Consider the following 12,058-nt stretch of genomic DNA (forward strand, 5'->3'; position numbering starts at 1 on the left):
CAAGCTTTCAGCTACTCCAAGTACTACTTTAATCACTATCAGTGAACAAGAAAAACCTTTTCCCCACAAGGTAGACAAGATTCAGGTTTTATATTTAAACACAAAAAAACTTCACTCACCCAAGCTGTATCAGACTTAACTACACCATAGAAAGCAGCATCATAGATTTCACATACCCCACAGAATACAATATGGAAGTCTCCCCTTCTTCCACAAACATTTTCTTGAAATGTCTTACCAAGAGCCCCAGTGCACTGCACCTTCCCTCTCACTAACAGCACAATGTTACTATGGCACGGTGTCCTTTATAGTTCTTTCAGACAATGCAGATTTTGTCACCTTGAATTGCAATGAAATGCATGGATTATTTGCTTCAGAAAAATGTTTTTATACACGCTGAATTAGTAAGAGGTACATTTTGGCTACTTGAGATTAACAGATTTTATTGTTTTCTAAAATATTTTACAATACAGAGACCCAAAACAATAATTCCTGACAATTTTAGTAACCATTTTGTGGATGAACAATTATGCTGGTAAGTTTTCCTTAATGGACACATACATACTTCAACTTTTTAAGCTTGCACATTTTGAATCATTGAAAACGAGTAAATATTCTATAACCTCAAAAAGCAAACAACTCTGAGCCTATCAACAGTGTTTGTTATCTCAAAATAGGTTTAACTTCATTACAGTGTAGCTTCCTAAAGTAGCACATCTACTCACCTGATACTTAATTTTTTAAGGACAAAACTGCTGCAATTGACAGCCCAGTTTTATATGTCACAAATGCATACTATTTGACACTACTACATGACTGACCTGTAATTGCAAACAAATGTAGTTTTTACAGTGTTCTGCTACAATAATCCATGTAAGGACTAATGCTAGTTTAGATTTTGACCCACAAATTTATTCACAAATACAGATTTTGAGTATATTAGTGTATTTACTGTATTTCTGAAAAACTAAAAAACTAATCACAGAATACTTGGTCTATGGTACAGTAATGAATATGATATGAAAGTAGATTTAAATATACCTATAATTTAAACTCTTAAAGAGTCTAAATCTAATCCACATCAAAAGGCTTGATAACTAATAGCCATGCTCCTTATATTTTGAATATCAAATTATATGTACATATACACAGCATATAGAACCTCTCATAAAAAGCATTTTAGTCTATTTTACAATCTTCTGTTTGAAAAAAAATAGTCTTCACACATTTAACATTTCAAATCACCAAAAATCATTTAAAGGAGAAAACTTTTTCCTGCAAAAGTGAAATAACTAGTATCCTGGGGCTTATATTTGATTTATCTTTTTGTTTTTAGAGTACTACTTAAAATCTAGCTGGGAAAACTCACTGAAGCATCAAAATGCATAAACAGTATTCACAATACGATCCCAACCCATAACACCTGCAGATCTCTGCTACAAATAGTGTTCTGTAACAGATATTTATTAAATACAACATTTGTTTTACAACTTCAAGCCATGCTGACAACAGATTATTACAACATGGAAAGAGTTTTCATTCAGTCAACTGCTGACTAAATCTATATCATAATTTAAGTATTAATTGGTAAATCTGAGCATACAAAAAGGTGCTTAGCTACATAGCATTTAAATAAAAAAATACTGCATCTTTCAGACATTGCTAAGAACAAATAGAAAACCAACTGTAATAATCTTAAAAATTCAAGTTGGAAGTTACTGAAGGTCACTTAAAATAACTGATTAAACAAAAGTGAACATAAGCCACATACCCAAGGAGGCTGAGGCACAAACATAGGAAATGCAATGTTCAGGAGTCACAACAACAGAACATGTGGTAAGAGAAAGCTTAAAAATTATTTTCCCTATCATACTATTTTTTCAACCTAGCCCCTTTATTTTGCATTGTATAGAAGTTGTGAAAACAATCTCAAATTCTTAGTTCTATCTTTTGTCCTTAAATCACCATGATTTCAATATCAAGCTCTCTTCATTAAAATATATACACTCTATACATCATTCAATTTCCCATCACTGTAAATATATACTGTACAGGCCTACAGAGCTTTTGTAGCACTTCTGTATTAAGTTTCTCCTTTATCACTGGATTGGTTCTACGTAGTTTGCTGGGTATAAACCAACTTGTCCATTGTCCAGACGTCCTTTGCACCAACCCTGTTCATCTTCATTCTCCATTTTAGTTAACTCATCCCCTGAAAAATAAGTAATATTTAACAAAAACTGTAGCCTTTTAGTGACAACAGGAAGGTAACACAGCATCAGTCATCTGCATAGTCACCTTTCTTCTCTGCCCATGCCAAGCCCCAGTAGAGAGCTTCCCTTTCTTCACATCAAAAGCAGGAAGACTAGAATGCCACTTACAGATTTATGTATGGGATGAAAGGCTTGCAATAGGCATTAAGGTAACAGGAGGAAAGAAGCTACTTTGAAACTAAAACATTACACTAATGGCATTTCAAGAAGGTGTTTGTTTTTTATCACAATGAAAGATGCAAACTTTAAAGTTTTGCATGATGTCATTTAAAATCAGACTCTCTTATATCTAAAGAGTGTGAACAGTAAAAGACAGTATAACTACTGCTAAACAAACAGAATAATCTTAGATTTGCAGCTTTCAACACACTGTCAGTGCAAATGCTAGGCTTACTGTCAATATACACTCAAGAATTCCTGGGACGTAAGGGGAAAAATACTACATAATTAAAACACAGCAATGAAATCCTTTTGAATTATAGTTACATTTTTTTCATACATTACTAAGTTGTGATATAGAAAGATTAAAAAGAATCTTGTACCTTATACCATCATTTTTTTTTTTTTTAAATAGGGATTAGAATTTAACTTTCCCTTTTATTGCTCCACCTTTACATGGCTATAAAATTATGTACAGCTGTAGCTCCAAAGTCTGACAGCTCGGAGTTTGTTTCCTAATTTACAAAAGTGCCAACTTTAAAGAAAACAACCCCCCCAAGAACTAAAAGATCCCTTTAACCTAATCAAACTTTATATATATATATATATATATATATATATATATATATATATATATATATATATATATTTTATTATTTTTATTTATTTTTTTTTGCTGTCCTGTGCGTATGTTCTTCTGCATCCTCAGGAAATATTTTGGCTTCAGAAAGTCTGTAGGCTTCAAGATGCTATACATGAACAAGCAAATGACCATCTCAAACAAGCAAAAACTGCCACCCCAAGTAAGGATTACGTCCCTACATACAACTGATTTGTATTCGATCTTAATTAATATCATCAGCATTTATTCTCTGTTGCTAACCACTTAACACAGTCTTTGTGTTAAGTGCAACAGCTGTAAATCTACAAAGTATTGCAGAAGTCTTGATGTAACTTAGAAGAACAAGAGCTAGCTTAGCAACTATATATTCTTGGTAGAAATGGACAAGCTTCATATTAAGTCTTTTCAGATTTGTCTCTTTGGCAGTTACTCTTACCTCAAAAAAATTAAGGTCTCATCTCCTCTAGTTTACGAGTTTACCAGATAACTAATAAAGGAGCACAGCAAACATGTGACATTGTGGATTGACTTTGCTTGGATACTTTTTGTAGAACTTCCCACCATCGCTAGCTCTGTAGCATGGGCAAGAGTACAACTTCGAGCTACCATGCTATTTCTGTGAAGAGTGTTTTAATACCATGAACATTGACTTTCAAAGCCACAATGCTTCAACAATAAATACCAATGGAACTGCACCTGTGTGAACAGCTGGGACTTGGAAGGTCTATGAAAATATTACTTGAATGTCATCTGCACAACAGAAGTTGCAACAGAACCCACTGTCTTTTACAACTGTGATAAAGACAGCATATACAATAACAAGTTTTGTCCAACATCACATGGTCTGTATTTACTAAAGCTACTTATTCTCATGGCATTAGGGTAAGCTAGACATGGTACATGGTTATGTCCCATCCAGCTACACAAACATAAAACCTTCTGTAAAAACACAGATGAACAGTTATTCTTCCTCTCTGGAAGCTTACAATACTTGTTTCCCAAGCAGAAAAAGACTCCCGCAGTTGCATAAAGTATTTCACTAATTAAGGACAAGAGAATTTCACGTAACAAAGTACGTTTGATGGACACTACACAGAACATATCATATGCTATGCCATGGGCCTGGCAATGATCACAAGGGCTTTATAAGCAAATACTTTGAATACCCAAGGAAATCCTGTCTGAAAATATCCATGTACATTTACTTAAACAGATCTCCAAAGTACATTAATGCTCTGCTGACAGTTGCTTAGGAGTCTAGGCATACTCAACATAAGTGAGCACATTTTCAACTGGCTCCTGCATGACCCAGTATTCTCCCCCCTTTCCTTAGTCTTTTGTATGGTTGGTGTAAGCCTACTCACACTAATACTTTTGCATAAAAACTTTCTCACGGCAGTCATTTTATCATTCAGGTTTTGTCAGGGTATTCACAGCCTAGCATACAATCCCTTTCCCCTCTATAAGTTGACACAAATATATAATTCAGTCTTATAGCATGTTTCTATGACCCTCCTTTAAGAATATTAAACTATCTTTAGGTGAAGCCAACACACCTCTTGAAGTTCATACTTGCTGTACTTCATTTCAAAGACCTCATACTGAGAAACACATGGTTCAAATTGTTTAGCTTACAAGTCATGCAACCACTAACAAAGTACAGAATGCCTAACTTCCAATTTAACCGTTACATCTCAGTATATAAACACTGCATAGTTTTGTCACAGCATCCATTACTGTAAAACCCTGGAATGCCACACCTGTAACTTGACAGGCACAAAGCATATATTTCAAGAGGATTATTTTATTGCCATCCCCTGCTAAGAAAAAAAAGGAGCAGTTAAAGTCTACTGAATGAAGGATAAATTTTAGCTCCTGTGCATTCCAGTGAAAACTTCAGGTATTTTGTTACTACTGTCCTACTATCAGGGTACAATTTAACAGAGTTAACGAACCATCTCATTCCTCTTCCTCTCAGAAAAACTACAATACTTGTCTGCCAAGAAGGGAGTGGGGAAGGGGAGGGGAAAACAGCTGTAAAGAATTTAACTAATGCAAAAGCAGATAAGTAATTAAATAAAGGGGGAAGCACCCCTGACTGGAGTTTCAGTTATTGCCTGAAAGATTAACACCAGGCTCTTTCTGCAGATGGCATTTAGAATATCATCTGGAAATAAGTATCTGACAGCCACCTTCCTCCATAAGCAGTATGGAATACTAACAGTCACTCACTAGCTATCATCAACTTGTTTATGATATTAACTTTTAGCCCTAATATCCATCTAACRCTCACTGTAGAGGTGTAATGAAGTAGTATACTTCTTATGAGCCTCAGCTGAAGCAAAAGTGGAATTAAAATTGTCTCAAGCTTCCTTTTAACACCTGAATTGTTTGTTCCCTGACTTGGAGCAAGTCAGTATGAAAGAAGGGACTGAACCATGAACAAAGGGGAGAAGAGACTAGATGGATAAGATTGCCAGTCTTGTTCCCACAAACTGTTCTGTTTGGACTCGCACAATCTTGCAAGTGACAAATGTTACTTCTGGAATTCCTGTTGAGTCAACTGTGAATGCACAGCTTTGAGCAAGACAGTATTCACAGTCACCTGGAATTAAGAGCTGGAAAGGCAYAGTCAAGGTGCAGGTTTCATCTTCTGTCACTAGAGGGTGCGGTGTCCGGGCTGCCCAGACTAATGAATTCGAAGTCTCCTGCTCTGGAGCTCAGCAAGATACCCAAGCGCTGGCTCATTCATGACAGCTGGTAGAGGCAGCCCAGACAAACTGGAGATAGCAACAGCTCATCAGCATGTAGCCATTATACCGTTGTATCAAGCCTGTCTGGATGGAAATGTGCTACAGCAAGTGCTTCTCCTTTCAGTTGYCTCTATTCTCTTGTCTCAGCTCCTACAGCAATGAGGTAAAGTGCAAAGGAGCAGGTTTAAAGACTCAAAGGAAAAAAAGCCTCAAAAAGGGAGGTGTCTAGTCAGCGTACCCCAAATATAACATAAAAAACAGAACCAGGTAAAGACAGAAGAGTTACTATGCTTAGAGATGCAGGGAGCACACAGGGAGAGAGAGAAAGAATTCTGTGTTGGTCCATGAGTAATTTTTCAACTTAAAAAGTTAACACTGCAGGGAATTGGAGGCCAAAAAAGGGACACTTCCAGTTTAGACGGAAAGTATCAACTGACTGGAAATTGAAAGATTAGTTAGTCTTTTATTTATTTTTAAAATTCTGTAGAACTGGTATTTCTAGATAGCTAAGAGCAGCAGCTGTTACTGTCGCCAAATGAACAAGGGAGGAAAGGAGACAGGATTATCAATTCTGTAGCTCCTCATTTTGCTTAATACAAGATGGTAAGAAAAAAATACATCCCAGACAGATTAGCCATCAGTACTTCCAACCAGGGGATACCAAGAAGCACTGCCACGAGGGGTGGGGGACAAGCCAAGATGGATCATACGTTAGATAGGCTTCCGTAAGTGGGGCTGTACATTCAGAGACACAAGCAACTTAAGAAAATAAAATGAATGCTGAAGAGAAAACACTCCTTCACTTATTTCCTTCCATTTTTCCTTTTGGTAAGTATTTTAAGCGAATGTTGTAAACTTACCAGCTTTAAAGCTGAGTTCATCTTGTTCTTGGCCCTCATAGTCATAGAGGGCACGTACTCTGACTTCCATTGCAGGAGAGGTATCTTCATCAAATGGATTGGTATCTCCATTTGCATCAGTGGAAGAAAAGGGATTGTTGGACTCTTCATCAGACCAATCTGTAGGATAGCTTTGGTTTTTTTCACAGCTGCTAACACTAAAAACAAATTTAAAGTTATTCTTGCATGCTTCTAAACTAGAAGACTAGAAATACCACTAAGATATCAATTCCCTTAGTTAAGCTTAAGCTCATTTTTACGCCCATTTTGGAAATTTTACTTCTGATACTGGCCAAGTCTTATTCAAAAGAAATCAGTCTTGCAACACAAAGTTAAAGAAAAAGGCAAGAGAAAGAACAAGGATAACTTCCCCCACAAACTCTAGAATTTCTATAATAAGAAACCTGTATAGTCCATGAGTGAGCTCTCAGAATTTGACAGATTATTTATTCTAGGGAAGGTAAAAGGACAGAGGTAGTAGATGAGAACAATTACCTGTTTTTAAGATGAGACATTAAATTGCTAGGCAGAGCTTCCCTCCCACCTCTCTAGGTATACAATAGCGCCTTTTTTTTTTTTTTTTTTAACATCTTTTGTACATTACAATTCACCAGTAAAGAAACCTCATTCTAGAGCAACAACCATTTCATTTAAAGTTCCCTACTGAGCATGCACATGCCAGTCAAGACAACAGTACGACATCCCTTAGTGGGTATACTAAAGCAACAGGCAGCTGCATGAGAAGGTCCTAAATCAAAAGAAAGCAATAGTAAAAGCAGACTTATTCAGGGAGAACATAGAGCAGCAAAGCTCCAGCAGCAGTTCCACTAGAAAAAAAAAAAGTCAGTTTTTACTTCTGATAGAACTGGTAAAGGGCGGGGGGTGGGAAGCAACAGCAATTCTGTTAGCAACTGCCAATAAACTCCAGCAGTTTCAAAGAAGATAAGGCAACAGATATGGCATCTGTTAGAAAAGACAAGTGTGGTTACAGAGTTTCTTACATAACCTCTCAAAAGGATTTCATGCACTGACCAGCATAGTGTTACAGAAACTGAAAATTGAAAACCCTGGATAGAAAAAGTGCAAGTGTGAAAACAATTAAAAAAACAACATTTCACCAACTTTTTCATTTTATTGTCCTCCTTTTCACTGACAGTACTCCCAGTATCTTCTTCATCTTCAAATGGATTGTAACTTGATTGTACTGATTGCATTGTGTTACTCGGGACACTAAGACTGCTAATTTGGAAAAGAAAGAGCATTATGGTGACCCTATCTGTTTAGAGTCAAAAAACACTGTCATTAGTGTCCCACTAAGCAAGTTTCTTAGCAGACCCCCTTTCCAGTCAAAAAAATCCATCAAGTGTAGCATAAGATCCAAAAAAGTTCTGCAAATCACATGAGCATGATACATTCCTCCAAAATTAAAATCTCCTAATGTTTTGTGGATCTTAATCTTCCCTACTCCCCACAATAAAAGGTGGTGCTATTTTTTCCACACAATTTTATTCCTTTCCAAAGAAGCTGATATCAATGATCTTGTGTTAATGGCATCCAGAATTCTCAAGTGACCAAACATTTTGAAAACTGAAATTTCAACGTATAACTGTCATTTCTAGATATAGGAAGATAGCAACAGACTAACCACCAAATTAACTAAAGAAAGTTCAGTTTCTCATAAAGTTTGGCTTCTTGTAGTTCCCAGATGAAAGGAAAATATAAAAGGAAGAGTAACTCCCCAAATAATTTTGTGAGCTGCAGGAACAAATCATTTCCAAAATGCTCACCGATAAGCAAAATGGAGTTGGATAGTGACTTTTTGATCCCATATAGCTTAGGGCACTTGAAGCTAAAAATCCAATCCTTTCAGTCTTTTCAGATATGAAAAAATACCTGCTATGTTTGTTAGGCTGTGAAACTTGATCTCCTGTCTGATTAATACCAGTCAGAGTCACTCCATCAGAAGCCTTCTTCTTTTCTCTTCTGCTGAGGGTGCGATTCAGATCTGCAGACCACTCCTATAAACGAATGCAAAAGTAAATGAAGAGTTTAATTAAATATTTGATTTTCATATTTGATTTTCAGATTGAGTTGTGGAACATGCATTTAAACATACAACTACATAAATCGTTAGAAAAAAGTTATTCTATATGTTTTCCTTACAGTTATCATCTATTTCCTATTCTAGCAATGCAAAGGGATGTCTGTGCTACTCATGGACTCTGAAGGACACCAGTACTTCCCTGGTTAGTATTCCAAACACCTTGAAAAGCCTTAATACCAGACATCTAGCAGGCAACTGGAGAAATCAAAGGAATCAGCCAGTACAGCTCTACACTGAAAAAGTTTACTGTTTCAAATAATGCAAAACCAGCACACCTGTCTTTAAAAAGTAAACTTTACATTTAGTTTAAAAAGGTTTGACAATCTACTTACTCCTCAGCAAGTGCTCCAAGAACGACTATGAAGGCGCTCATTTGTTAAAGTCATTGTACGTTACCTTTCTTGCCCCTGAAATTTGAGCCCCTAAGGGTACTGCCTTCTAGATTGAACAGATTTGTTGTCCCTAAAAGCCATCCAGAAGAGATGAGGCTCAAGTCAACACAACTGACAGGACTTATGACAYCATTTTTGAAGTATCCATTCCCTGATGCTCTGAGTTAGTCAGAAGTTACAGCAGGCAGATGGACACACATGCTTATGAGAGCTAAACACAATTGATAGAGTCAAACTAACTACATACTGATATAAAGCAGGAACCAATAGAGGACAAGTTGGATGCAATCAAATATCCCGAGTCAAGACACACTTAAATCTCAGAAGCCTTAATAAAGATTAAAAAAAAAGATAAGATACCACACACCAAAAGATGCTTTGCTATACAAAAACTAAAGAAAATACTACTTGAGATAGGTATTTAAAAAAGATTTTGAAAGCTGGTATTACACCTGGTTTACACATGTAGCATGGTCAGACTAAGTGATTTCTGATTAACTTTCAGAGGTACCCTATTATTTTAACTTTGTACAAATATATATTGGATTTCTGAGTTAGCATAATTTAAAGACCACTGACCTAAGCATATTTGCAGTTTATAATGCAATTTCAGATTCATTTGATCATGACATTTTTACTTACGTCAACCTTGTAGCATGTAAGGGAAAGAGATCCTTGATTAGAAGAATAGCAACAACAAAACTTCATTTGTATTCTAATACTCATGTAAAAGGATGACATTTCCCACACAGAAGTAACTTTGGTTCAGTGCTTCAGGCAGAGAAACTCAACAGCATTATTGTTTATCTTATGATTTTTTCCCCCCAATCCTTCAAATCTAACTACGTAGGTCAAAAAACAAGTTCTTCACCATTAAGCAGGTGATATTTTCCATTAAGCTAATAAGGGAGTACTGAAGACTCCATAAGTGATATTCCTATTCCATTAATTAATGCCTAGAACTAAACTAAAATTTCAACTAAACCAATTATTCTGGTGAGACAAACTCATCCCAGTTCTAGCCATACAATATTCTACCAGTATTAGCAGCACTGGCACACTGTGGTACTTGCTTCGTGTAGGCTACTGAAATTAAAGAACAACTCTCTCTCCCTCTCTCTCAAAAAACAAAAACAAGAAATACCACACCTACCCTCCCACAAGCCCGCTCTTTGTTTTGAATACAGAAAATAGTCTTCAGAAACAAAATTATCCACTGGTTAAAGGTAGAACTTGCAACTTCCTTATATAGTCATACTGAAAAAAAATAGTTGGGACTTCTAGAGTATCGTTTTTAGGACTGAAGTATTCAGTTAAACCTTTTCAGTCTTTTCTACAACACAATTTGAATCTCCTTGCTGTTAGCAGGTATTTAAATCTGACATCAAAATACAGAAGTAAAACATGCAACGTATCATACATAGGGGTCAGAAGTGTATCAACTAAAGCATATCTTTAAAACTATAATAGTCACTAGAAAGCATTTTGTTTTAATAGGTGCTTGATATAATCTCCTCCAAAAATTGAGAGTAGGGGGAGCCTAATGGAAATCAACAGAAGATAACTAATACAGCTTGTAAAAACAAAACAAAAAAACCCCACTGCTAATAGCCTGAATCTGAAAGTTGTGCCAGCAAGGAATATGACAAAAAGAGAAAGCAAACAAGGAAAACAGGTCTGGGATTTATGCACTATGTCCTCACCTCAAACTGAGGCCAATTCATTGACATCCCGGGACCTTGATTAGCTCTAAACCACCGCAAATCTTCAACAGCATCTGCTGTTTTGATGTTCTGTTCCAGTTCACGGTAGATATTTTTGTAACTACAAAGAAAATTTGTCTTCCAATTAGAAACACGGTAAATCCACTAGTCAGATTAACACACTGAATATTTACACCGCACACGCTGAAAATTCACAACAGGATTAAAAAAAATTGCAGCAAAACAGACCATATGCATTTCTGTACAAGACACCTGTTAACGCCTTGTAGGAAAGGAAGAGTAGACCAACAGTTCTTTTAAACTCCAGAAACTTCAAGATTGGCATTCAGAAATTTAAATTAGGTCATATGTAAATCCTACATTTAATGACAGCTTATTAAGCTACTTCACATACTAATCACAATGCTAAAATCTCTTATATTTTAGTTTTAATAATTCCCAGCAAGCTTGTCTATGAGACAGTAGGAACTATTTTCATGAGAAGTTTACAGCATTCTGAGAAACTCATGTCTTAACATGATAAATACTATGTGATGAATTATAAGTATTCATTCATGAAAATATACTTAACTGTACTTCAGGTATGAGTTGTATGTTAAGAATTTTCTTCAACAGACATAATACCTGCTAACTGCTTTTACTCTTTTAGGTATTCTGTAATGTTATTGACTATACTACTTACAGAAAATATAAAATATAAAAAAGAATCTTATTGCTTTTAATTATCTTTTAGCCTAATTGCTGTTGTTTGAATTTTGTCAAATATGGATAGAGAAGCCATGCTGCAGATATCACCTTGACCGCCTCATTCTAGACCATGCACGTGATATTTTCCCCTCTACAGACTGCGACCACAAACCCAACTGTTTGATACCAAAAGGACCAACATAGTAACTGGGAACCCAGAATTCCCAGAGGTCTTAACACAACAGCCATTAGACCTGAAAACACAGAACTGCTACTCTATCTTCTACCTAGTAAATGCTGGGAAACTCTTCTAGACCAAGTTACACCAGATTTGGAATTAGAATTCACTAGTGCTACACCATGAATGAGTCAAACTATTTCTCAAAATACACCTTCAAATTTATCATTTTTTAATATACTTTCAACCATTTTATCACACTTTTTT

General features: G+C 35.9%; 1 protein-coding gene across 7 annotated transcripts in view; it reads right to left on the reverse strand.

The window, feature by feature from the left end:
- Positions 1-423: 423 nt before the first annotated feature.
- The window catches only part of PACSIN2 (protein kinase C and casein kinase substrate in neurons 2), a 67,708-nt gene continuing 56,073 nt past the window's right edge, over positions 424-12,058 (reverse strand). For 6 of the 7 annotated variants that reach the window (XM_085324478.1, XM_085324479.1, XM_085324480.1 and 3 more), the window contains 5 exons: positions 10,906-11,026; positions 8,600-8,724; positions 7,829-7,945; positions 6,668-6,864; positions 424-2,212 (listed from right to left, as the gene is read on the reverse strand). In XM_085324478.1, coding sequence (XP_085180604.1) covers positions 2,100-2,212; positions 6,668-6,864; positions 7,829-7,945; positions 8,600-8,724; positions 10,906-11,026 — 673 coding nt within the window. In that variant the 3' untranslated portion in view covers positions 424-2,099. The remainder of the gene's footprint in view (positions 2,213-6,667; positions 6,865-7,828; positions 7,946-8,599; positions 8,725-10,905; positions 11,027-12,058) is intronic. The other variant, XM_085324484.1, reaches the window with a different exon arrangement.

This window comes from Rhea americana, unplaced genomic scaffold (genome assembly GCF_003343005.1).
Source record: "Rhea americana isolate MKP2758 unplaced genomic scaffold, rheAme1 scaffold_91, whole genome shotgun sequence".
In the NCBI taxonomy this organism is placed as follows: domain Eukaryota; kingdom Metazoa; phylum Chordata; class Aves; order Rheiformes; family Rheidae; genus Rhea; species Rhea americana.